At 32.6% G+C, this 26,095-nt stretch overlaps 1 protein-coding gene across 1 annotated transcript in view; it reads left to right on the top strand.

Annotated features, from left to right (window-relative positions):
* The first annotated feature begins 5,486 nt into the window (after positions 1-5,486).
* LOC129229335 (TBC1 domain family member 15-like) overlaps positions 5,487-26,095 on the top strand; it is a 38,208-nt gene continuing 17,599 nt past the window's right edge. Inside the window, exons 1-7 of the mRNA XM_054863628.1 lie at positions 5,487-5,723; positions 6,008-6,100; positions 9,617-9,770; positions 15,536-15,749; positions 20,733-20,844; positions 23,309-23,641; positions 25,734-25,837. Coding sequence (XP_054719603.1) covers positions 5,703-5,723; positions 6,008-6,100; positions 9,617-9,770; positions 15,536-15,749; positions 20,733-20,844; positions 23,309-23,641; positions 25,734-25,837 — 1,031 coding nt within the window. The 5' untranslated portion in view covers positions 5,487-5,702. The remainder of the gene's footprint in view (positions 5,724-6,007; positions 6,101-9,616; positions 9,771-15,535; positions 15,750-20,732; positions 20,845-23,308; positions 23,642-25,733; positions 25,838-26,095) is intronic.

Genomic DNA, 26,095 nt, shown 5'->3' with positions numbered 1-26,095 from the left:
ATTTTACAGCATAGTATTTCACCTCATTGGGTACCATTTTTTACCCAGGCCGATTTGAAAAGCTTGTTTCTTTTTCCTCCCCTCTTGTCACGAACTGTCTCAATTTCCCGAGCAATTCTCCCTCCTCAAAGTGTGATATCATTTGTGGACAACCCCCCTATCGACTAGAATATTTCCGTTCAGTCAAAACTCATTTCATCTAGGCCAGCAGTAGTGCCCAAGTTTTCCTACCCAAGGGCCATACCTCTTACTAAGATAAATCTCGCGGGCCGTAACTAATATAAAATTAAAGTATATTTAAAAACTTTTAGATAATGTGGGAAAACATGACAAAGGAAAGAAAATTACAAACCAAGATTTGTTGTTACTTGATCTTATTTTATTGATACGAATTTAATATCTGTTTTTACAAAAACAAATTAATGTCTATTTGGCTTATAATTTGCTCAATCATTCAATAATCAATCAATTTAATACCTAGTTAAAATGATCGTTTGTTTTGAAAGGTTCGAAAATGTTTTTTTTTTTTTCCGATGCGTAACATTAACATTGAATATCACAACCTGCAACATGAATTAGCTTCGTGCTCTACGTATGGCCCGCGGGCCGAAGGTTGGACACCCCTGATTTAGGCTATTGAAAATTTAGTCTCCAATTGTTGCCAAGTCTTCATTCGACGACTAGTTTCGTAGCCAAGTGCATTGTTTGTGAATTTTCAAATGAGTAAATGAACTCTGTAAAACTCGTTTCACTGCGAGCTTACTGTCGATGCAAGAAAACCAACCAGACTTTCTGTGCGCTCGTTCTGTGTGCTTGTTACTTAATTATTATGTACGTAATTTAGCGGTGGCGTCGCTACGGGGGGGGGGGCGACCCGGGTGTCACCCGTCTGGGGTGACACCCATAGTGGTATTGCAAGTTTTTGAAAAATACGAAGCAAATATGCATTTTTAAGACTACAAATTTGAGAATTTTCCCGGGGAAAAAACCCAAGAAACCCTTTTTCCCACCCCACATCATGCGGTGAATAGTATACTAAGAATTAGGTTCATATTTTCAATACTTAGACCTAGTACTGACTTCCTTTTATACCAAAAAAACTGAAACTCATTATCGTTCCCTGTGTTTGAAATACGTTTGAAGTAAGTAAGGGGCCATTAATTTCACACAAATCCTTACTTTTTTGACCTCGTGACGGCCTGCACATTGCGTTGCGAGGGCAAGCTATATAAAAATCATTCAGTTTTTATTTGTCTCTTTTACATCAGCCCACTTAAAATTTCGTTATAACCCATACGTAGTTGTTTCTGAAAATTGTCCTATCCATTTCATGTTTCTATGTGAACACAGAATATTATAACCCTATTATTATTATTATTATTATTATTATTATTATTATCATTATCATGATTATTATTTAAATTTTTGCGTTTGCAGGGGGGGGGGAGAAGCCACATATTGCCGTCCCGGGGGCACCCATGCTAGGTATGCCACTGCATTTAGCGAATGCTATACTTTCCTTTAGTTAAACTCTTCCTTTAATCTGGGTTATTGAGAATGTCGGCTTCAAATATCACTAAGTAAAAATATGAATGAAATAAATTTAAAATTGATTGACGATAACCATTAAAAAGTTGTGCATTGAGGTCCCATTACCTAGTTCCTTTCTCATGACCGGAGTTATAGGGTACCGGCCTTGGATACGGATTTCAAGATGTTCAACTGGACATTCGTTTAAACTTTTTCCTAAGAAAGTATATTTGAGACTAGTAGTTTCGGAAATATATTTTTCTAACTTTAATAGGGATACAGAAAGCTTCAGGAACCACCCCTACTCTATTAATCAGATTGAAAGTAGCTCCGTACTCCCAGATTTAATATTAGTTAAACATACGTATTGTAATAAATATTAGTCACGTTAATTTGCACCTTTTATTTCATTTAAAAAAAAAATCTAATGCAGGGGTTTCCAAGCTTTTTGAAGCCATTTTTCAGAATGTCTCGAGACTCGTGGGAAAATACCCAGATAGATATATACAATACAAATCGTAGTTCAGAATATCAGGTATATTTTTTATATTGGAATGAATTGAAATATAAAAGAAGTAACTTTTTGCTGAAGTATTATGGTGGCATTTCTGGAGTTGAAAAAATAAATAAATAAATAAATAAATAAAAAATCAAACTTTTCATCAAATCTTCAGTTTTTACCCGCCAAATATTAGATTAACCAACACGGGAAGTTTTCTCTCCTGGCGTTGGAACTAACAATCATTAATCACTGTGTTGTAACATACGCTTATTATTAGTCTATGTTTACCAACTCTATGGTATTTAAAATTTCTTAATTAATCATTATAACTGTAGCTCAGAGCCAGAAGGACGTAAGTCACATTATGGTAATTTTACAGAAGAGAGGAAAAACTTTTTTTCTGGCGCATGCAAAGGATGGGAAGCGCTCTTTTAACATTGGTAAAAAATTTGAAAGGATTTTATAAAAGAATTACGTTCACATTACGTTCGATGCAGAATAAGCTTCTACATACAATGTAATAATAAACGGAAAATTGAAATTTTTGGATTTACGTCAGTCTGGCTCTGAAAGATATTTAATCATTAATCATGAAAAAATCCATTTATTACTTGTTAGAAACATTTGGATAGCCATATTAAATCTTCTTATTGACTTAGAAATATTCTCCAACTTTTTTTTCTGTACCATTGTAGCTTCTTTTTTTTGGGGGGGGGGAGGAGGAGAGAGGGGGCTCTTACTAACATTAATTTTTATTGAAACAAAGCACAAAACATAATGAAATCTTTTAATATTAGATTAAAACAGAATCAAATGAAGATCTGACCCGCGGTAGCGGGACAGATTTCAGAAGCTCGCGGGTCATAGTTTGGAAACCGCTGATCTAAGGTTAAAAAGAATTATTTGCCATGTGAGAGGGTCCCCTGCTGACGCAAGACCCAGTTCGGCCTTTTCGATGTAGTCAGGCCAGCTCTGTTTGAGGTTGAGGTGTTTGACTCGTAGCTTGAGAGTCGTGCGTTCGATGTCAGCTGGGTCGAAGATCTTTTGTATACGCTAATGAGAACTAGTTCACGTTAAATCTGTCGTGGACAGAGTCTTCCATGTTCTCATGCCAAATAAATTCCTCCGGGGGTGATGGATCAGGAGTAACTCGGCTTCAGGCCTCATCTAACGGGTAAAATCGCCTTCTTGGTAGGGACAAGGAACTCTGGGGTGTATGTGGATTTAAAAAAAAAATTCATTTAATAATTAAAGAGGTCTCCCTTGTCATTAGGATTCTTCTCTGTGATTTTAATTTTGTATATTTCTTAGGATTTTCCTTTCACTAATCAGAAATGTTCATCGCGATTTCTTTCATTAGAATTATTTTCTTAGCAATTAAAGCTTTTCCCTTTTCAGCCATAAATTTGTCTTCTCAGGGGTCGACTATAAATGTTGTCACCGTTTGAGGGGGGGGGGGATAATTCGGGAAATAGTGACAGTTTGTAACAAGTGAGAGAGAGGGAGAAACAAGAAGTGTGACATCACACGTTTTGGTCGAAATAGAAGCATTTTCATAGAAACATGTTTATTTAATAAAGCGTGACATGTGACAATAAGGGGGAGGGGTAAGGTGAAGTGTTTACCCCAGTGGTACTATACTTTGGGAGAAAAGGGAGGGGAAGAAGGTCAAATATAATGAAAACAATGTGACATCCTTTATATATGGAAAGCCATTAATCGTTAAAACAATGATGTTTAAAAACTGTTAGATTAGTCATTACAGCATTTTACTCCAGTTGAATGGATGATTTAAAAAAAATTGTAAGTCCTACTTATTTTAATCGATTTATTTGACTTTAAGATTTTATCAAGTTTTCAGTTTTTATGCTTACTTTTATCAGGTAGCACCTCATTTTCACGGTAAAAATTTTAAAAAAAGGAAAAAGAAAAGAATTTTTTACCTAATGAAGAGTTTATGCCCGTCATTTAGGTGTCTCCCTCTGGCTTAGAGAAGTTAATGTATTTACATGCATTGTGAGTATGATTTTTGATGTTTTACGATAAATATTCATTAAGTATGCAATGTACTCTTTGACTCCTCTCCTCCCTTAGAGTTAAAAACTTTAAAAAGATGTTTTTAAATACACTGATAAGAGTTTAAGCTGAAAAAGTGCAATTACCCTTAGGATGAGATCCAAGGCCTGATTATTGAATCGACTAAGGCAGTGGTCTACGGCCCCTTATTTTAAGGGCCCTCAAATTGCGAAAATTATTTTAACTAATGACCAAAACTGTAAGATTTTGAATATAGGGCGCTCTCGAGAAAATGATTGGGCCAGGGCCTCCCGATATTTTAATCGGGGCTCTGCTGGTGAGGTCTAATACTTGCAGTGACGTCATGTGAATAAACATCAGCACTCCTTTAACCTAAGGCTCCTATATATACGAGCCGACGTATCAGCTTAAGATCAGCCTTTTTGGATCGGAGCGCGTGTTTGAGTGGCGAGTTATCGCGTTGGTGATTGTTCACTGTAAGCAATTATTAGCGGCACACGTGAATTGTTTATAAAATTAAATATTATTTTCCGCGATTTGGCGAAATTGGAAGCTTTGCTGTGGTAGCCCAAGCAGTGCAACAATGAAAAATCCGATCCAAAATGGCTAAACTTAAGCTGATGCGTCGGCCTATCTATATAGCCGCTCTACTTTAATCAGGCCTGACATTTTTAATATTTTCAGGGGAGGGGGAAGTGGGGGCTATAGGATATCTATACTTTATGTAAATTTTCCCAAAAAAACCACAAAAACATGGCCACTTACATGTTAACACATTAATTTTCCAAAACCAGGGAGGAATTGAGGTGGTAGTTGTCCTCATCGAATCCCCTAAATGACGGCTTTGCGTTTAACTGAAGTAAAAAGCTAGGGATGTTGCGATAAGATTATTTGAACTAAAATTGAGGAAAATAACAAATGCAATTCTTATATGTTAGCACTATTAGCGTCCCTATCCGCCATCAGAAATCCGTGTTCCCCAGTAATTAATATGAATATGAATTACACGTTGAGAGGATCGAAACTGAAACATTGAATAGGGAAACTTTTTTTATATTTCTACATGAAAAAGGTATATTAAGATTTCCCCTCTCATCAAAAAAAGTATCACGCAACACGAGCCGCAGCCTACGAAGATGCAACGCTGCGCTACAGGAGATCCTCGTAGGCTACACATGAGCATGTGAATGGCACTGATTTTTCACGTGACTTGTGATTGCGATACATGCGGACTATGTGGGAACGCGTGAAAATGTCAAGTGAATGTAATTAAAAAAAAACATAGCTTTCATTTAAAAAAAAAATTTGAACTAAAAGCACCGTCTAAATAAATGTTTACTCCGCATTTCGCCCATATTTAGTTATGCTTATCAGCAAACATCTAAACACAGTTGTTTTGATGTTTGGTGTTGCTGGTTGGTTGAGTAAAAAGTTTCTGTCTGATTTCTGAATGGTAAAATGAAATGAACTTGTGCGTCACCTATTTTAGACGGTTTGTTCAGTCGCAGAAACTTGTGTTTCAGTACCGATAGCAATTTTGTAATTTTATTTAAATGCGTTTCACTGCATTATGTGTTGAGGTATTTACTAATGAGAAGTTGCAACTGTGATATAGACTTGAGCGCTTTTCATTATGGATAAACGAAAACGAGAGGTAGATATCGTTGAGCTTTTACTTTTCAGTTGTTTATAAAGTCAGTACAATTAATTATTAGATAAAATACTCTAAACTAAAATTAAGAATAATTTCTTTTGCTTTGCTCTTTGTGAAATATGTTTTAAAAAAAAGTTTCATTTTCCTCCATGTCTTGTAAGTCATAGAATAATTAACTTCTTTATTTTCAAATATTTTAAACTTTTGTTGTTGAGTTCATTTTTTTCTAACGTTAAGTTTTGTTGTGTTAAAAGTTTTTTTAAAATTTCATTTGTATTTCCTAGGTCAAGTTTACACAGGAAAATGTTGTGGTTAAAATGGTTGGTCCTTTAAAAGATGAAGCTTCTTATGAAGGAACATTGATGATTGTCGAGGAAGTATGTAAATTTTTAGTAAAAGGAAATCAACATTTTGTTTACATGCTATTTATTGTTTTCATAATTTTCCAAATGTAACAGTAAGTTGCAAGGGGTCAATGATTTTTCTGAACTTTTTATTAAATATGATTTTATTTATCTTTCCTTTGTTTAAAAAATTTGAAAAATGGTTTTCATTGTTTTCTGAGTGTCAAATAGATTGAAGATAGCTGAAATAATTTAAAACATACTGTGCACCAGTTCAAGAGGCATTAAGAACCCCAAACAAAACATAAAAATCCCCCATTGCCTAGGGTCCAATCCCAAATGGTAGTTTGTGTGCAAAAATGGCTTAGGATCATGTCCAATGGTTTGAGCATGTTCATTATGGACCACACACTTTTATAATGGATTTTTTTTCAATATTCTGCACTCATAAAAACAAATAATCCCCCTCCCCATCCTTGTCTCCTTGCTTTTCATTTTAAAGTTGGAAGGGATGCCTTCAGTTCCGCTTCAATTTTTCTTTTTTGTTGTATTGAAGTTTATAGCTCCGAGTGGTGTCAGATAGGGTCATGACCTCCCTCCTAAACCATCAAGAATAGTATCAATTGACACAGTGTTCAAACACTTCATGAGTGAAATGTAAACAATTTCAATAGTTTTTTTTTTGTCATTCATTAATTATTTATGGAAGTAAATATTTGAAATACCTACTACTTTTTTCATTGCTCAAAATAATTTTTAATTTTTGTGCCCTATTCCTGATCAATTTGATGCTTTTTATTGATACCCAAGCAGAGAGGGGGGTATTTCTTCAGCATGCCCCCCCCCCTCGTTCCTAGAGTGATAGGCTGTATCCGTCCCTGGTTCCAAGTTCAGATATTTTAGCAGTTGCTGACAGGAGCACTAGAAAAAACATCTAGATTTTCTTGTTTAAAAATAGCAAGTAACTAAACTAAAACAATGTGCTTTGACAATCTTTCAGAACAAAAAAAAAAAAAAAGAATATGGGATGGGTCATTCTCCAGAAAGAATAACTTTTGAACGCAAATATTTTTCAATTTTGTAACTGTTTGTTTTCATTTTTTTTTCATTCTTATGTGAAAGTGTTAAATACTAGATGTAACTATAAACAATGACCCAGCTAAAAAATAAAAAAAAATGCCTTGTTCATAGAAAAGGAAAAAAAGAATAAAACTTTAATGTTTAAAAATCAAGGCCAATTTAATATCAAAGTAGTAATTTTATTAATTCTGTGCAAAAAAGAGCTATTTTAATGATTAATAGGTATCTAATATTAAGCTCTCTTAATTAAAGTACGGCTTAATTTTTAGTTATCCTTTTAGTTCAAATGTATGTTAAAAATAGTATTTAGTTAGTAAATTTGCGAATATGCCGGCAATTTATAACTTTCGTAGAATGCCTAATATTGATGTATTTCCTCTCCATCATTTATTTTCACCTAAGAAATAATGACATTGATAACATCTGTGACAGAGGTGAGGAATTTTCCATTAATACAGGCCTAAAGGATTCATTTTTCAGGGAAACTTTTTTTTTTCTTTGTTGAAACAATTTGCACATGTTAAACATATGAATACATGTTCACTTCTTTTTTTACATTAATTTACATCCCTGAAACTCAAGTTCACGGAGGTGAGAGTTCACAATAACCACAGTTAGTTTTTCAAACAAAATCCATCTTCTTGTTTGTTGACAAAAATCTCACAACTTCTTTATGGCTGAAAATAAACAAGGTGGCACCCTTGTATCATGGAAAATAAAATGTAATGTCATTACTGCCACATGTTAATGAGAAATGGTGTTTTGTGTTTAGGTAATGGAGGTGAGAATTTTTTGTGTTACAACTTATCCTACTAAAACGAACTAAAACACAATATAAAGCAATTAAATATACTAAAGCCATTAGTATTTCAGACACTTGTGAAAGGAATAATAAATAAATAAGTATATACTTTTAATTAAGCACTTTATTAAGTAACATAAACAGTTACACCAAGTGTGTGACATGCCACGGAGGTGAGAATTCACATGTTGTGAACCAAAAATATATTAAAGTTATTACTAAAAAATTTTTGACAGGTTTAAATAGATATATTTTTGATGAAATTTAAAAGCATTGTTAAATGAATTGTTCCTAATAAGTTTTACAATAAAAGGCATGTGACAGAAAAGTTACACTTTTTGAAGAATGGCTCATATATATTGCAAACAGAATTTGTAATCTTTCATCACATTTTTTTTCAGACATTTTTGGGCCACCCTGAATATCTGAAGGGAGCTCAAACTTCTTAAGCTTTTTCCGTTATCATTCTCTGGTCAGTATATATATATAAAAAAAAGGTTAATTCTGGCTGGGTTAGTGCTGTGCTCCTTCGAATTCTCAAGTGACAATTTATTCAGTCCGGATTGTGGGATAGTATTCACAACTTGTTAAAAATGGTCTGATTAAATTTGTTATTTTTAAATTGCCACTTTTCTTTCATTTCAAATAATTTAATCACTCTGTGGATGGTTGAGCAGTTAATGATGTTGGTTTTAGCACAAATGCAGAGTTAAATATGGAATAGAAAAACCTGTTATATTTGGAAAGTTGTTATGAAAAGCTAGTTTTTTTTTTTTTTTTTTTTTTACCGACTCCCAAGTAGTTGGATTGTTTTATATGGTGGTTGTATCAAAAAAGTTTTTAGTGAATTTCGAAATTCCATTTCGATTAAAGTTACCCCTGTAGACCTACATATAACTATGCAAAAACAGTTATCAAAATTGAGAATACTTGCAACCAGGGTTAGAAATAAGCATTAGTCACATTTTGAGATCAAAAAATTTGATTTGGCACCTATATTTTGAAGTCTAGGTGCCAAATTTGACACCTAAAGTTTTGAATCAAATCTAAACTCTTTTTCCCCGACTGAGATCCTCTATTGATGTGAATAAAAATTGTGCAAAAATAATTTTGAAATACAATCAGTTTTGTCTTAGGAAACTTTATTCTTCTTTTTTTTAGTGGTTTTTAAAATTAAGAACTGGAAGTATGTAGTATTTCTATTTAATTAATCTTTTTTTTTTGTATTGTGAGGTGCATAAAAATTACACCTAATTTGTTCATTTTGATGCCTAGAAGCATATCCAACGTAAAGTAAGAAATAACGTCAAGAAGCGCAAATTGCAGATTACCGCATGCAAGTTTCGGCGTTACAAGGAACGCTTTTTGTCGGATATCTTTTCATCCATAAACTCATTTCTTTTGCATTGAAAAAGGCATTACTTGTAACGCCGAAACGTGTGTCTGCAGTAATCTGCAATTTGTGCTTTTTGACGTTGTTATTTCTTACTTTACTTTTCAGCACAAAGGTATTTATTTATCTCATATCCTACATGTCAACATGATGCCTAAATTTTAATTATTATTTGATTATTTCTAACATTGCTTAGGGCTCCTGTGAATTGTTTTTTTCCTGCATAAAATTATAATTTGTTCGAATGTTAAAAAGAAATCTTGCATTTCCACAGCGCCATGGCCCTGAAATTGAATGGCACCCAAAATCTAAAATAAAAACCAGTGAAGACAGAAATGTTAGCCCAGACAGTGAAAATTTAGATTGGGAAGATGTTACCTCATCAGTGGAATATAAAGTTCATTCTGAGGATCATGATGAAAGCCTTGGTATGTGAAGCATTCAATTCAATTCACTTTGTTTTCCTTTTTTAAGCACTGTTTAATTTGCTATATTATCAAGTTGAAAGAAGGTTTTTATTAGTGCTGTCATCCCCACTTAATCGGATAACGGGTTAACGAATATCCCGCTAACTCGTTGATACGAATAAGACCGCCCGGAACCGAATATTTCCTCATTAACACAATTTTAAAGGTCCCCGCTTTTTTGAATAATTTTCCCGGATAATCGAATAATATTATCCAGCATTTGCAAATATATTTTCTGTGAAAAAATTTTGAATTAAAATAAATTAAATAAGGAACAATCATTTGTACAAACAGAAAAACAATTTTTTTTTCCAACAGCGTTTAGGAAAACCAGAATTCACATTCCATCGAAACATTTCCATTAATTCTACATATAATTTATTTTGTCGTTGCCATTAAAATAAATAATAAAAAAATAGATCCCACAGTTGAAAGTTTAGTTAAATCTTCTTTTTCGGCACTACAGCCTAGGGTAGGCCAAGACCCTTTCAATCAGTTATTTAATTAAATAATGTAAAGAAATCTAAGCACATTGCAAATGATAATAATTTGAAAAATATTAAACGTAAAACACGGCAGACGAGAAATAAAAAAAGGAGTTGAGCTCCTAGAAGACAGACCTTCAGCAAGCAATCTGCTATTAAGACTTTTTGAAAAAACAATTTATTAAAAAAAAGTGCAAAAACAAAGGTTTTTTATTCAAATTGTAACTTTTTTTATAATTTGCATACGTACTTGAAGATACTTAATTATTGTTACTTTATTTTGTTCTTTAATTAGCTTATTTCAAAAACTTCTTACCAATAATGTTAATTGCTTCCTTTATATAGGTATTGATTTATTATTATTGAGTTTTAAGACAAATGTTGTAAATTTGAAAGGTAAGAAAATTTCTTCGCTTAATCAAATACCTCACTTAATCGAATAATATTTCTTGGACTGGCGGCATTCATGTAAAGGGACAAACAGTACCATTTTGATGACTTAAAAATTTCTTTAAAAACCCTTTAAAAATGCAAAAAATACCATAAAAATATGAACAATGCACTTAAAATAAAATAATTTCTCTTTTATTTAAATATGAATTTTCAACTTAAAATGTTTCTTTCCTAGATTTAACTAGTGATTGATTTAAAATTTTTGTGTTCAAATAAATTGTGATACAATTTTTATTGAAGTTTGAAATTAAAGAACAAGGGTCAACTCTCATCTAACTGAATAAAACGGTTCTAAAAAGGGGATGAAGACCTCCTTTCCCACATTATCCCACTATGTCCATAAAGGTGTGTTTTCCCTTTTGTTACCAACAGCTTTTTTCAATTATAGACAACGTTAATCCTTTAGAACCCATTCCCACATACGGATACGACAGCGATAAATCGTGCACGATTGTCGTTATCTGATATCAGTGCACGCAAAATACACTGACATATGCTATGCGCTTTTCTACCTACCAATTGGATGATGATTGTGTCGTCTCCGTTAAACCGATATCGTTTGTCGGATAATTTGTGTTGGAACGCACCTGTCGTTCCTTTTGCATCGTACCGTTAACCACTTGTCTGTTCAATTTTTTTGAAAGAATTGGAGCGCAAGTTTGATATTTCTGTCCTGAGTTGTCTCTGCCTATGGGACAAGCATAATGTATTTCTTTTTTTTAATACTGGGAAAATCCGGGAAGAATTGCTTAGATTTCTGGATGACGAATTCCCCATCCTCTTTAATGCATATATTGGGGTGCACCAATATATATATTAACTTTGGGAAAAAAAATGCATTAATGAAAACAAAGACTAGATTTTAATATGTGTAGTAAAAACAGTATTTTTAATTGACTATTCACTCAAAATTTTCATTTTCCTGGTCTGTAGCATTCCAAGGAAAAAATGCTACCTTAAAATGCTGTAAAAGCACTTATTTTCGCGATTGTGAGAATTGAAGCCTCGCAATATGTTTCAATTTTATTTATATACTAGTGGTACCCGCACAGCTTTGCCCGTAATAGAAAAATTAAATAGTCTTTTGGTTCGCCTGTATATTTACAAATAATGTATGGTGAATTTTCTCGCCAATTGGCTTGTACTCATGTTACGGTTCCACGTTATGATAATTTCGTATCTCGCCAATTGGCTTGTGCCCATGTTACGAGTTTCACGTTATGATAATTTCGTAAATTACTCATCCATCTTATAATATTTTTGTTCGTAAAATTGTAATAGAAAAAGAACCATATCGAATTTTCGGAAAATCGCTTCGAGTTGCACACCCCCATGCTACAAACTAACTTTGTGCCAAATTTCTTGAAAATCGGCCGAACGGTCTAGGCGCTATGCGCGTGACAGAGATCCAGACATCCTACATCCTCCGGACAGAGAGACTTTCAGCTTTATTATTGGTAAAGAATAAGCTTTCATACTGTTCATAGAAAATTCGCAAAATTTTGAGCTTGCAGTGCAAAATAACCGATATCTTCACTCTTGCAAAAAATTATGTCTCGTAAAAACAGTAGCTCTTGCAGAATTTTTTGTTAGTTTAATTTTATTTTAGTTTTTTGAATTTAACTTTTGTAATGCTCATTTCTAAATGTATACCCTGAAAGGAAACAGTACTTACTAAAATCTATCCCCTAAAAAATTAACAATATTCCCCTTCAAAAGTTTCTTCTTTCACCACTAGTCCTCATGAAGTTTTCATCATAGTCAGGAGACTCTATTTACTGTTATTTTGTGAAACTAAATGCTCTTTAAGTAGAATATTTATTTTCCCCTCAGATGATAAAGAATCTTCTGACAGGAGCAGCCAATTCTCATCGTCACAAAAAGTAGCCTAAATTTATCTTAAATTCTGAAAATAAGTCGGTAATCCAGCACCCTCCCCCCACCCCCCTTACTTTTTTTTGCAAAAACTTGTTCAAATTTGCGGTTGAAGACATCAGTTTTGCTAATTTTTCTGGAGGCCGTGGCTGGTTTATAGGACCCTTCATATCCTTACTAAAACTGCTCTGCTTTTTTAAATTTGAAAAACTTTCAGGAGAAGGTCTCCCAATCTCTGGAACTCTGTTCTACTTTTTTCTGACATCACTAAAAGGCAGTTTAAAATTACTTTCTTAGAACTTGAAAATTTTTAGTGCATACTTTTCCGTCAAAGTGATAAATCGCGCATATGGAATCTCAGAGCAAAACTTAGGCCGACTCCCCTAAACAAATATTTAAGGGGAAAAAAATACGCCTCACTATATTAAATTGTGTGAGGTTTTTAAAATTTATTTTTATTTTTAGCCTCTAAAAAATTAATGAAACAAAACTATTCTGATTCTGTTTTCGGAATAACACATCAGTCCTGAAATGTGTACTAAATCGCCTTCAATGTACCTGGCTTTAAAATATCTTACACCCAGTATCGTCTCTTAATTGGTTTTCTTTTCCTGCAGAGGTGAATCATAGTAATATATTTAAATTGCGTAGCCATTATGGCACACGTGCATGCTCTCTTGAAATGAACTGGGTCAGGAAATAATGATTTGGAGAAACGACAGTGGTGAAGTGGAAAAACAGTGCAATAGACGACACAATAACATACTTATCGTTGCATAATTTTTCGGCCAATTTAGTTGTTGTCGTGTCGTTAAGTGAGAAAGCGCCCTTACCTGAAAACTGAACAGTGCAACTTAGTTAAAATGTAAGTATGCTTTAACAATGATTTGTTTCTTCTAATATATTTCTATAGGTGTGTTCTGATAAACAGATTGTAGGAGATAGTTACAATGTAAAAGGGAGAAGTATAAAAATTTTTAATAAAAAATGATCCAGCAAGAAAATTCCAAGGTATAAAAAATATCTCCTAAAATGTTTGAAATGATATGTTTTTAAAAAATGCATTTAAATTACAAAAATGCCTTCAAACCTGGGGGGGGGGGGGGGAAAAAAACCTTATAAAGTCTTTAAAAATGCCCAAAAATAAAACTAGCACACATTATGTGAAATTTTGGCTCTTTTAGCGATTAAGAGGGAAAAAAAATGCTTACTGAAAATAAAAAAGTTGGAAAAAATATATATATTGTAGATCAAATTGACTCATTTTTGGTACTATAATTGTATTTGCTGCATAAAAGCTGCTCTAGTGTAAAATGATAATTATATATGAATAGAAAACTGGATTGATTTTTTGAAATATCAGTTTTTATAAGGCACGTGCAGTGGCCCCAGCAGTGCCCAAGCAGCTGTAAAGTATTGAAATTGTCTTTGTATTGCTACATAATATTTGTTTGTAGTATATCTGTGTTTTCTGAGTAAAGTGTGTAAATTCTAGTTACAGCCATATTCAATAAAACATTTTTTATGCAGCAAAAATGATTATGCAACACCTAATACTGACTAATTACAAAAATGCATTAGAAATCCATATTAGCAGCATATTAAGAAAACAATGACTGAAACTCAGTTGAAAATATGCAGGGTTATAGAATGCTACTAAAATACGACCAAGTTTCAAGTTTTTAGAAGCAAATAACTGCATTTATTTCAACAGTTCATTTGTAAATGAATTCCTTTCTTGGTTCATTAGCAGAACTTATTTTCAGTGAAAGGCATGATAAAAAAAAACTTATAATTCATACTTCTTGTCGATTACGAGCATACAAAAAGGAAATGAAAATTATTTTTGGAGTGCCCAAGCTCCGCTTGGTTTGCTTGGGTGGACCACATGTCACTGGTTTTTATATAAAGTTAAAATAAATGACTTATCCATCAATACATATTTTTTTCCTTATTTATTTTCGTCAGAAGTTTGTTAAGTCTTGGATGTGAACAAGGCGTGTGTTTCAAAAGCTCACTGTAAAACAATGTGGCAGGGCCTTTATATTTTAACTTTGAACTTATTACACCCTCCTTGTGGCCAAAAGCTAACTCTAGAGAGAAGTGGGGGAGGGGGGATATCACCCTTTTATGTTCTTTTCCATTTTTTAACATGTTCCCACAAATTGTACACAAGTAGCACTCTGATGGGAGGTTACTGTGAATTACCCAAAAATTTCTTTAGCAGATCAAATTTTTTCAATTCGGCAAATTCAGAGAAAATATAGCTTTTGTTAATGCCTTATACCAACTTATGTTTAGATATGTGTGTATGCTCATATTTTAATCACACGGTAAAATTTGGAATTTCATTCGGTAAATTGAAATTCCTCCCTCCTAAAAATTTAAGTTTTGGGCGCCCTTGATTGTATAAGTAACACACTTTGCAGTATTTGTTTAGCAATGTGTGAAAACATTGCATTGTTTGCATGGCTCATTTAAAGACATTGCATTTAAAAATGCTAGAAAGAAAAACAAAATGTTTGATTTCTTCTTCTACAATAGAAGAAACAAGTTAAATAAAAATAATAATTAAAAAAAAAATTTTTCAACAATGACACTCTTGCAAAAACCGCAATTGTAAAAATGAACCTTTAATAAAAATTGAGATCTCAATAAAGAACCATTCTCATACAAACATAGATAAAACAATTGATATTATTTGTTTTATTTTTTTGAAATTGTCTATTTTTCAAGTTTCAATGCTTAGTTTAAGCAAATGAGTTACAAAAAGTATAGAATTATATTTTTTCTGAAAAATAAGATTCTACAAAGAAAATTTCTAGCCCAAGTCAAAAAATTAGTGTCAAAATTCTATTGATACACCATGACATGTTATGTTGTCAGTAATTCATTTCATTTTTTCTGTCTTAGATGCAGTTGAAATTAAATCTGTGCCTACTCCAAATATTATAAAATTTGATATACCTGATCTGAAATCGTTTATAAGAACTGAAGGTGAGAGCAGTTATAAAGTTGTAGTAACATTCCTGTTGAAAGATGGTACCCATGTTCCTGCTTTGCATTTTCAAAGTGATGATTTTGGAAAATTTTGTGCTGCTATAGATAATTATGTCCGGTTTAAAAGGTAAGGTTTTTTTTTTGGAAATATTTATTAAGTGATTATTCTTCTCAAACAATTAATTTTCATGATTCATTTTAATGACAGTGCTTTTCGTTGCTTAGTGTTTAGACTGTTCATGTTGCAGTCAGTTTTATTACAAAAAAAAAAGAAGCAATTTATTGAGTTTTATTAGAATGATATTGCATTACTTTTTCAAATGCTGGTAAAATATATTAAACGTTTCAATTAGTATGCATGTGTTTAAATATGAATTTTTTAATAGTAGTAACCAAATTTTCCAGCATATTATTTATTCAAGTGTGCAAAATGAGGGTGTTATAAATATAGTGCTATAATTGACATAAATGCAGTAAACCACAATTTTTCAACTAAAGGGGGGGGGGGGGAGATTATGGTTCTTTTAATTTTGATGTAGTTTTTCTTTTCTTGACCATAGTGATGAAATGACTGTAGTGGCATTTTCATGATCTGAACATAAATTACAACCAAGCTACTCTAGGAAAATGTAAAGAATTATTTTCTAGCAAATAAAATTATCAAGCAAATCACAATTTTAAATTTATATTAAAATATAAATTTAAAACTGAAACTGCACCAGTTTCAACATATAAGGGCCTACATTTTATTATAAATTTGTTAATCTCAATTTATTATTTAAAAAAGAATTTTCGTTAAAACATCATTTCAAAGTTGGAATTGTCCTAAGTCTTCTAAAATTTTTAATATTTTTTAAAACTGTCTTAAAATTTTATAAAATTATGAGTTTTGTCCTAATATCCTAAAATTTATATTTATTTTCACCACATTTCTGCATAAAAGAATAAAGTTTGTTAAATGGATTTGAACGTTTTCTACAAAATCTTGTTCACTTATTGTTTATATATCAAGATTCCACTGGAAGAGGTTTTGCAGTTGTGTGTAGTAGAAAACACTTATTTGTTAAAAAAACAAACAACAAGGAAAAAAAAACCTGTGAATGATAGGTTGGCACTCCGGTGGGTTTGTCATAGCAATGTGGGTGTATGAAGGGACGAACGTGTACCTAGTGTTCACTCTAGAAAAAAAAAGGGCAGGGTGCTGGTCTTTGAAAGGGGCATGTTTTATGATAAAAAAGGCACTATTTCAACGTGGTCTTCCCCCACCCAAGACCAATGACGCACCTCTCAAAAAGTACTAAGCCCCCTTCCCCCTCCCCCCAAAAAAAGAAGAAAAATAGCATCTTAAAACACCTTGCGAAAATTTCAAGTATAGTCTGTACTATAAGCACCCCCCTAAGTGGCATGCACAGCGGGGGGGGGGGGGGGAGAGAAGGGACACCTCTTGGCCCTCGGGCCTGAGCCTTAAGGGGATCCAATATTTTTTAAACTAGGGGTAAAGGATAGAAGCAAACAACATGGAGGCAGACCCCCTCCCCCTATGGAGGCGGATTTGTGACGGGCCCCGAAGTTTCTGTGCACATCCCTGCCCCCCCCCTTCACCCCCTGATCACCTCCATTGACTTCAGTATTGAATATCATGATTTCTTCCAGAAAATGCACTTGTCTTTAGGGTTAGATTGCTCCCCTCCCCAAATGCCAACTTTATATGTAGGCACATTTTCCAAACTCTGTAGGAACATTTAGCTAAGGCTGAATTTTTGCTTTGGGTGTGTTTCAACACTTTTCAGGCCATAATTGTGACTACTTTTCCTATAGGAATAAAAAATTCTAGGCATTTCAAAATCCTTTGAATTTCAATGTAAAGTGAACAGCATTTAATTACTAATCCCCCCTTCTTATCTAAAAACTGTCTAGTAATGTGCATTATGCCATTAAGTATTTTAGTAGACATCAAAATCATGATGAATTTAAATTGCACTTTTTAAAAAATATTATACTTCAAACAGAATACAGTAGAAAAGCACGTTATAACACACACCTTGGGACTAGTGATGTTCCGGATATCCGTATCCGTATCCGCGGATATCCGAGGGAAAATAAAGATCCGCATCCGTCACTTTTTTGACGGATCTTAAACGGATCATTTCTATTCTAAAATTTTTTAATTGTTTGAATAAAAGACTCTTAAATTCCGTTTAAATTAGGTTTTATTCCCTGTTTAAATTATAAGGTATCATTTCAGAAGGCAATTTGTACCCCCCCCCCCCCCCGATGCAAAAAGGAAGGGGAAACAAGTTTTAAAAGTGCGTATCAGTGTCTTTTTGTAGCAAGGTAGCTCCTAAACAGATGAACCGATTTTGATAGTTCATTTTTCGTTCAAAAGGTTACTTCATCGAAAAAAGTGTTCTTAGCTTGGCCTCGTTTTTGTAGAACTTCAATTACCGGAGATATTAACTAAAAACCGATTTAACGTTTTTCACAATTATGGTAGTAAAAATTTACCAGTACGTTAAAAATGTTGGCCCTAATTGAAAGAACGAAGTTTTCTGCGTTTGATATTTATTTGAAACTTCCAACTTATATACAGAAGGAGCTATAATCTTGTTAAGTAAATTTTAAATGTAGTTCTAAGCCTTTATATGCGTGATTGGTAGTGATTTCATAGTCGGAAGATAAGGAGTTTTCTTTATTAGTTAGATAAGTGGACTAATGAAAATGAGCATTAGTCTGATTTAAAAAATGTTTTTCCCTTTAAAAAAGTGCAAAATTTAATTTTGAAAGGAGGGGGTTTGACTTGGCAGTTTTAGTTCAAAATGAATGAACAAGAATTTGAATTTCTATTTAATAAGCAAGACTTGGCATTGATTATAATAATTCTGATCAATTATCATAAAAAAAGCGGGGAGGGGGGGACTATAGCAATATGTTTATTTTCTGTTAAAGCAAACTTAAGAATTGCTCCTGATTTTTTTTTTCATGTTTGAATCAAAGGTATTTTTTTTATTTTTTTCATTGTGTTACTAAGGCAAAAAATGTGTATTAAAGCAATCATTTAGATAGAAAGTGATGTGACCATTTATTACATTTATTGCAATAAATTGCAATCTTTTCTTAAAGGCTTTCTATTGTTCGTCTCTTTTGCATTTCATTTCAGTAATGAAGATGAAAATCTCTTCAACTTCTACAGAACCTCTTTAAAAGGCGAAGGGGGGGGGGGGGGAATCTTCAAGCAAGTTAAAATAAAACCAATGTAATATGCATTTATTAAAAAAAACAATCCTTTTTTGTTCATTGAATAGCTGCGTCGCCCGGCTTTGCATGGTCTACCTCGAAAATAAAAGTTATGTCAAGTGACGCGAGTTCAACACTCAGGCTTGAACCAAAAAAAAAGTCGGTGAAATTTTGTGGCAGATTGCGGAAAACCCCCAAAAAGTAAACATTTTAAATCCCCTGATTACAGGAAAAGCCTCAAAACAAAAACAAGAATTTTACCTGTTCATATTCGAGAAAAAAAAATGGCAACAGATCTTTCATCTCAATGATTTTCTTCACCGCTATACATTTTAATAAAAGCGTTGTTGCGGAAAGTTGAGATGAAGCACTGAATAATAATTTGAATGGAGGAAAGCCTTCGAAAAATAGGGATTTTATGTCGAAATCCAAGCTTCATAATTAATAGTTTTTAATTGATATCTCCGCTAATTATTATCGGAGAATTATGTTAAATAGCCAAACATGAAGACGGGAAGATAACGAATCCATCGATACCTGGTTCGATGGTTAGTTCACTGGCATTGGTTAGAAGAAGCTTGGACATACATAGATACGCTCAGTTTTTAATTATATAAGAGATATACATTAATGTCAAAAGAGCATAAAATAATCAAACTTACATGGACATAGGCATTTGCATATAATCTGGGCTCTACTTATAAGTAGGAAACATCTTGCAACTATGCTATAATTTAGTTATTAGAAGTTGAATTATTCTTCTACTAGCACTACCCGCACAGCAATGCTCGTGCTAAAAATTTAAGGGATGTTCGTTGAAAAAAAAAATTGACGCTCCCCCCCCCCCCTCTGATATGAAATGATAATTTTTCTTTGTATAAAGTGCATACACAACCTTTTCAAAAAAAACCTATTCAAGTTTCTTTGGAATTTAAAACTTTTTGTCAAATCATTAAATTAGATTACAGTTGCTTTAAAACTCTATTTAGCGAGTGAAGCGGTTTTTATTTTAATTTCAAATATTTTGCCAAATAAACCAAAAAAAAACATCAAATAACATTTTTCAAATGTAAAAATAATTCCACAACTCTATTGTTTATCGCCAAACTCGCTCAGTAACCACGCTATCATAATCCATCCATCTAACGGGGAAAAAAAAAACATCCCGTGGAACATTCAAAAATCATCATCAGAGAAAAAGAAGAAAATGTAAATTTCACTCAGATAAAAACAAATCAAAAGTTTTTCTTTCGAAACAAATCGCCAAAACAATGAATTACATTTACGGTTGCTTTAAAAGAATAATCCTAGACCAAACTGCTCAGTGCCTAACACACCAAGCGACTTTTGTTGATATATTTAATGAAGAAAGTAGTAGCTAAATTCCAACTAAGCCTACGAGCTAAAAACGCAAATTACTCCTGCCGTAATTAACTTAGAGCATTGAAACAAATTGTTTAAAGTGCAGAAAATTCTACCCTTTTCAACGATATATAATATTAATATATGCAAATAATTTTTCACTCCCATATTCGAGAATTTGTGTGAAATTTGGGCCTAAATTGGAATAAAAAAGAACTATTTAATGAATTTTTTTGTATTATAGCCTATGTCACTCAGTAAGAAAGCACCTTTCATATAGTGAAGGAATTTTTCAAATAGATGCAGGGGTTCCAGAGATTACCTCGAACGTATAAACACACAAAACTCCACCCTCTCTCTTTATAATATTAGTATAGATACTGTTGATCCTTCATTAGTCATAACATCCTGTTACTTATTTTATATGTGTTTTATTTTTCTAAGGATGCATTTTTTTTTTTTTTTGAAATGTTACATGCTTGAAATCAGAAATTTTGCTCCTTTTCCTAAACAGATCAAAAAAGGAAAACAATTTGTACTTGGTCATTGATCCAAAAGTTGATGCTCTAGAAAAATCATTTAGTGAACTAGATCTATTTAGTGACAGTAAATCTCACATTATAACGGTAAGTTTTTGTGCCTTTTGCATTATAATGCTGTTACTGCAATTCTTCTTCAAATATTTTGCATAAAAAACACATAATTAATTATGCAGTTACCACAATGTAAAAAGAATTGCAATGCTTGTTCCATTGCATTATATTTTATTTTGTGCTGTAGATAATTTGTTACCTTTATGTAAAAAGTATTTTTAAGCTAGTTTTGCATGACTACTATATTTTTCTTGGTATTTTGTTTTATGTAAGGTTTGTACTGTCTTTAAATGCCCTTATATTTTCTTAAATTGACCATGAAAATTGGTATATTTTTGTGGCCAATTTGATATACCAAAATTTAATTATTGGTATGTAGTGGCTGTCTTGTTCTGCTGGAAGGAGCAAGTTGAAAATCTTTGTTTAGTATCGTCTTACCTAATAGATTTTTACTGTTCTGTGTTTGATGGTATGTCAAAAGTGTGCTTTAGTTTTTATGAGATCCTTTAAACCCTAACAAATTCTACCAAAAAATTTTCTTTTCCAAAAGTTTCATGGTAAGTTTAAGTACAACAAGTAGGGATATTTATATCTGAATCCGAGCAGCTTTTTACTGTCTTCTATATGCTGTTTAATATAACAATTCTGTAAAACAAGGCAATGTTTATCCCATGTAAGAAATTTTTGCTGGAATTACAAAACAGACATTACTGTGTAATGACAGCATTTTATAAACTTTTCATTTGATTTAATCTCATTTTTCTAATGTAATGTGTAACAAAATTTGCACTAGAGTAATAGTACCATAACTATATTGAATAAAATTTTGATTACTGAGAAAACGGCCTTTTTTAAAAACTGCCACCATAATGTTTTGTGGCTAAGCTTAGGTGTCAACTTGTTTCCTCTTTGACAATGTAAAGAGAGGGGGAAGGAGGGGACAAAAAAAAAAAAAAAAACTAACAAATTTAATGAAACTTATTGATTTTATAGAACCATAATGTAAGACGGATGCCAAACTTTATCGCTAAATCAACTAATATATGACAACAAATAGGTGGCACCTATTTTCAAGCATTGGCTATCTGTTAATAACAATTTGTTCAAAGTCAGGACTATTGTTCACCCAATGCACACAATGTTTGTGTTGCTTACAACTCGAAAGCTCCAAAAGGCAGTTGCCAATACATAATACTGTAACCAATAAGTTGGAAAATCAAAACTGGAACTCTTCTTATGTATGAACCCTAATTTCAAATTTTGCATGCTTTGTCTCATTTCAGTTCCTAGTTAAAAAGTTCTTTATCATCTGTAAATTGAGTAGTGAGGAATTAGATTGAATAAAAATAAATATTTTAATGCTTCATGTTTATAAATATTTTCTTAAACTGCTCTGCAGCCTACAATAGGCCAAAGCTGTCTCAAAGTCTTTCAGTGAACCCAATCAGGCATCACAGTACACCATCTATTTTTTAATGCCCTGAGGTTTTTGCCTCTACGCATTCTATTACATCTTCTCATCTTATTTTATGGCATCTTCTTTTCCTGGTACCCTCAGTGCTTGCAACTTTTAAACTGAGTTTGAAAAACATTATCAACTCATTATACACAGCGTTTTGTGCCTAGGTTTAATATCTTGTACTAGAAATATTTTCATACACTTGACTCTCCAGTCCTTGAATTTCTTCTATTTTGTACCCTGAAGATTTAGTGACTTACTTTCTTGTTCCTTGTGAGTTCACATTGTATTTCCTTATTTTTCCAGTTGGTGTGTATAATGATTTATACATATATTTTTTTATATACATGTTATCTTTTAATCAAAATCATTCTTTAAAGTCACCCCCCCCCCTTTTTTTTTTGCTGTTATTGATATTCATATTTGAAGAAAGAGTGTGCTGAATTGCTATTGTGCAATAATTTTCAAACTGATTTAAAATGAAATTATGTAGTTCTTTTAATTTTTTCTGCTTTAGAATTGCAGGATAACTTAAAAGTACTCATGTTGATGAATGAGCATGAATCCTTTTTTGAATAATGTATTGAAGAGTTACAAATTCTGTTTTGAGCATGTGATTGATTTCTTTTTTTATAAATATATGTTGGAAAAATAAGGTGAAATAAGTTCAATGGCTCATATTTTGTGTAATTTTTTCAAGCAAAAGGTATACTTCATTTTGAGAAATGAACTGATGCAACATTATTTAAATAAAGGTACAAGTAAAACTGATGAAAAGGAAACTTTAATTAAATCTGATTCTAATTTTTTTAACAAAGCTAAATAGGCTAACAGTTGATCAGTGAAACGAAAGACCCAAAGAGCTTTTTTCTTTAGTTCCTTTTCCATTTAACTTAACTAAATTTTAACTTTTTTTTCATTTGTCAATCCTCTTTTAATTATTTTGTATCATTTTACTTTTGATATTATTGTACAAATTTAAAGCTACTTTTGTTGGCATTTTATCTTGATTTAACTGTTTTTGATTCATTATTTCAGAAGCTCATCCATGATCCATATAATACAGCAATGGGTGGCTTTTCAAAGGTGACAAACTATCTCGTTGACTATATGTTATATGGAAATGGTGCGGAGAACTCGACAAAGTGCTCAGAAGATGAACTCAAAGGTTTTATGTCCGAGAATCTTTTACATGTTGACATCGACCATCAGGAAGAACCTGGTTTTGAAATGATCACTTGCATCGAATTACCTCCCAGACCTGAAGTGAAGAGAGAAGATCCTGTAACATTAGAGGAGTGGAATTCATTTTTAGACTCTGAGAGTAGAATCATGAATGCCGAGAGCTTGAAGAAGCGCATTTTTAATGGAGTAAGATACTAATACAAGTTTTTCTCATACATTAGTTGTAGTGATTCATATGGTATTTATATAGGGAACTTTGATATTTTTAATCCAAAATCAGGGAATTTTTAAAGAAATGAATTAGTAATTCCGAAAAAAACATTTATACACCAAAAAAAAACCTGTAAAACATGGTATTCAAATGTCTAAAGACATTAATTGGATGTTTTTTTTTGTAAATTTGGATTGTCCAAAGTTTTTTTATACATTTTGCCACACAATACAGAGTGTTTCACCTTTGAGTTTTGGTTCTAAATTATTCCCTGCCCTAAATGTTTGCACTTTGAGCGTTTGTCTGTTTTAAATTTTAAAAAACTCTTGGTATAACTAATTTTATTCGATAAAATTTCACATAAATTGCCCATTAAACAGCCCATTAAAGGTTGCTCACACCCCTTAACATTATACAGTAAAACCTGTGAAGTTGACAACTCTTGTAAGTTGACTGCTTTTTTCAGGCATGGAATTAGCGGTTATCATATAAATCAACCTCTGTAAGTTGACCACTAAAAAGGTGCACTGCAAATGGTCAACTTACACAGGTTTCACTGTATGCCATTCAAAAAATCTTTTTTTTTTTTTTTTTTGCACAAGATGAATAGTTTTTATTTTCTCAATTAGAACAGAGGATATAAGGGTTTCTAATTCAGCAAAAACCGTAGGATAAACTAAATTCAAGCACAGAGCTAAAGAGACAAATGTTACTGGAAACCACAAATAATGACACTACTTTTCAAATGTAAAAAACGACTGTTTTACCATGTTCAGCAACCCATAGCACCTATAGCTGAAATTTGGTACAAGTTAGTTTGGACCCCAGAAAAAAGGGGTGAGGGTGAAAGTTCTTGAAAGCGTTTATTTTAAAAAGTTTTTCTATGCATTTTACATCAAGTTTTTTTCTTTGGGTGTTGGCAGATTTTCATATTATTCTAATTATAAAGAGCTTTTTAAATAAATTCTATTTTACATGAAAGGGGAAGTAGGATTTTCATTTTGTTCTGATTGTAATGTGTATTTTAATCTGATTCTTACTAACACTCAATTTATACCTTCCCAAACTGGGGAAGCAATCTTTGAGAGTCGGTGAGCAGTAAGTAGAGCCCCCTAGTTTAATTGAAATTAATAATTATACTTAATGTAGATAAATTTAGGATGTTGAACGGAAATGCATTTACATTTCACAAAAGATAAAAAAGAGAAACATTTTCTATTTCAAATTGGCTTTGTACAAATATCAAGGTTAATTTTTTTTTAAAAAACCAATTATATTGGTATTTGGTCGAATATTTGGTTAGAATTTTAACTGAATATTCAGTATTTGCCAAACTATGATACTTGGTGCATCTGTGTACCCTCTACAGTGCTGGTAAAAAAAATTGCATCACCCTCGCATTTTCACAACAATGGGATTATGTGAAAAGTTTTGGTCGACTGATTAACGATGAATGTATGTGAAATTCTGCAAAACTTGTGAAATAAACATTTAACAGCAGGAATCCGATAATTGTTTACGTAGATCGGGGCTGTTTCTGGGTGAAGGCAAACTGCTGACCTCATGCTCATATTTCCATTTCTGAACCTGCATGTGAGTTTAGAGAAAAAAAAACTTAACCCCACGTCAATTTAACCCTAATGGCAGGATAAAGGTTTTTAAATTGTTACTTACCAGTTTTGCCCTATGGCATGGAGCAGAATCGTACTGGAAAATGACTTTTGGAACTGAAGTAAAGTGATCCCGGATAGTAGGAAGCAGTTTCTCCTCCAAAATGCCAATATACACCTGAGCATTTACAGTTCCTTGCACAAAGTGAAGCCCACCAACTCCTTGATCAGAACTACATCCCCAAATCATCTAGGATACGGGATGCTTGACTGTGTGTTGAATGCAGTCGGGATAAAATTCCTCTCCTTTGCGGCCCGGGTGATGCAATTTTTTTTACCACCACTGTATTTTTTTTTAAATTCAATCTCAACAGTATCATTTCTTTGATTGTTGCTTTAATAAACCTTTGATTGTTGGTAAATAAGTTATTTTATTGCTTGCAATGTTTATTGCTAGGGTTTGGTCCATTCCATCCGATCTGAAGCTTGGAAGTATCTTCTTGGTTTTTACAGCTTTGAAGCAACAAATAAGGACAAGATGGTTATAAGGAAAAAGCGGGAGTGAGTACATTTCCTTTGTTCATCAATGTGATTCATCCATCAAATACATTTGTTCTTGTTTGAAGCTTTTAACTGTTGAATTAGACACATTTTGTTCCAAGGTGGTATCTTATGTTTATTAACTTTTTGATGAAATACTTTTTATTATGACTCTTTAAGTTACTGATCTAAATGTATACAGTCAACCCTCGTTTATCACAGTTAATTCGTTCCAGAATTTACCGCGATAACTGAATTTCCGCGAAGTAGGATTTTGTA

The sequence above is a fragment of the Uloborus diversus genome, chromosome 9 (assembly GCF_026930045.1).
Source record: "Uloborus diversus isolate 005 chromosome 9, Udiv.v.3.1, whole genome shotgun sequence".
Classification (NCBI taxonomy): domain Eukaryota; kingdom Metazoa; phylum Arthropoda; class Arachnida; order Araneae; family Uloboridae; genus Uloborus; species Uloborus diversus.
This window is presented reverse-complemented; position numbering and strand designations above follow the sequence as displayed.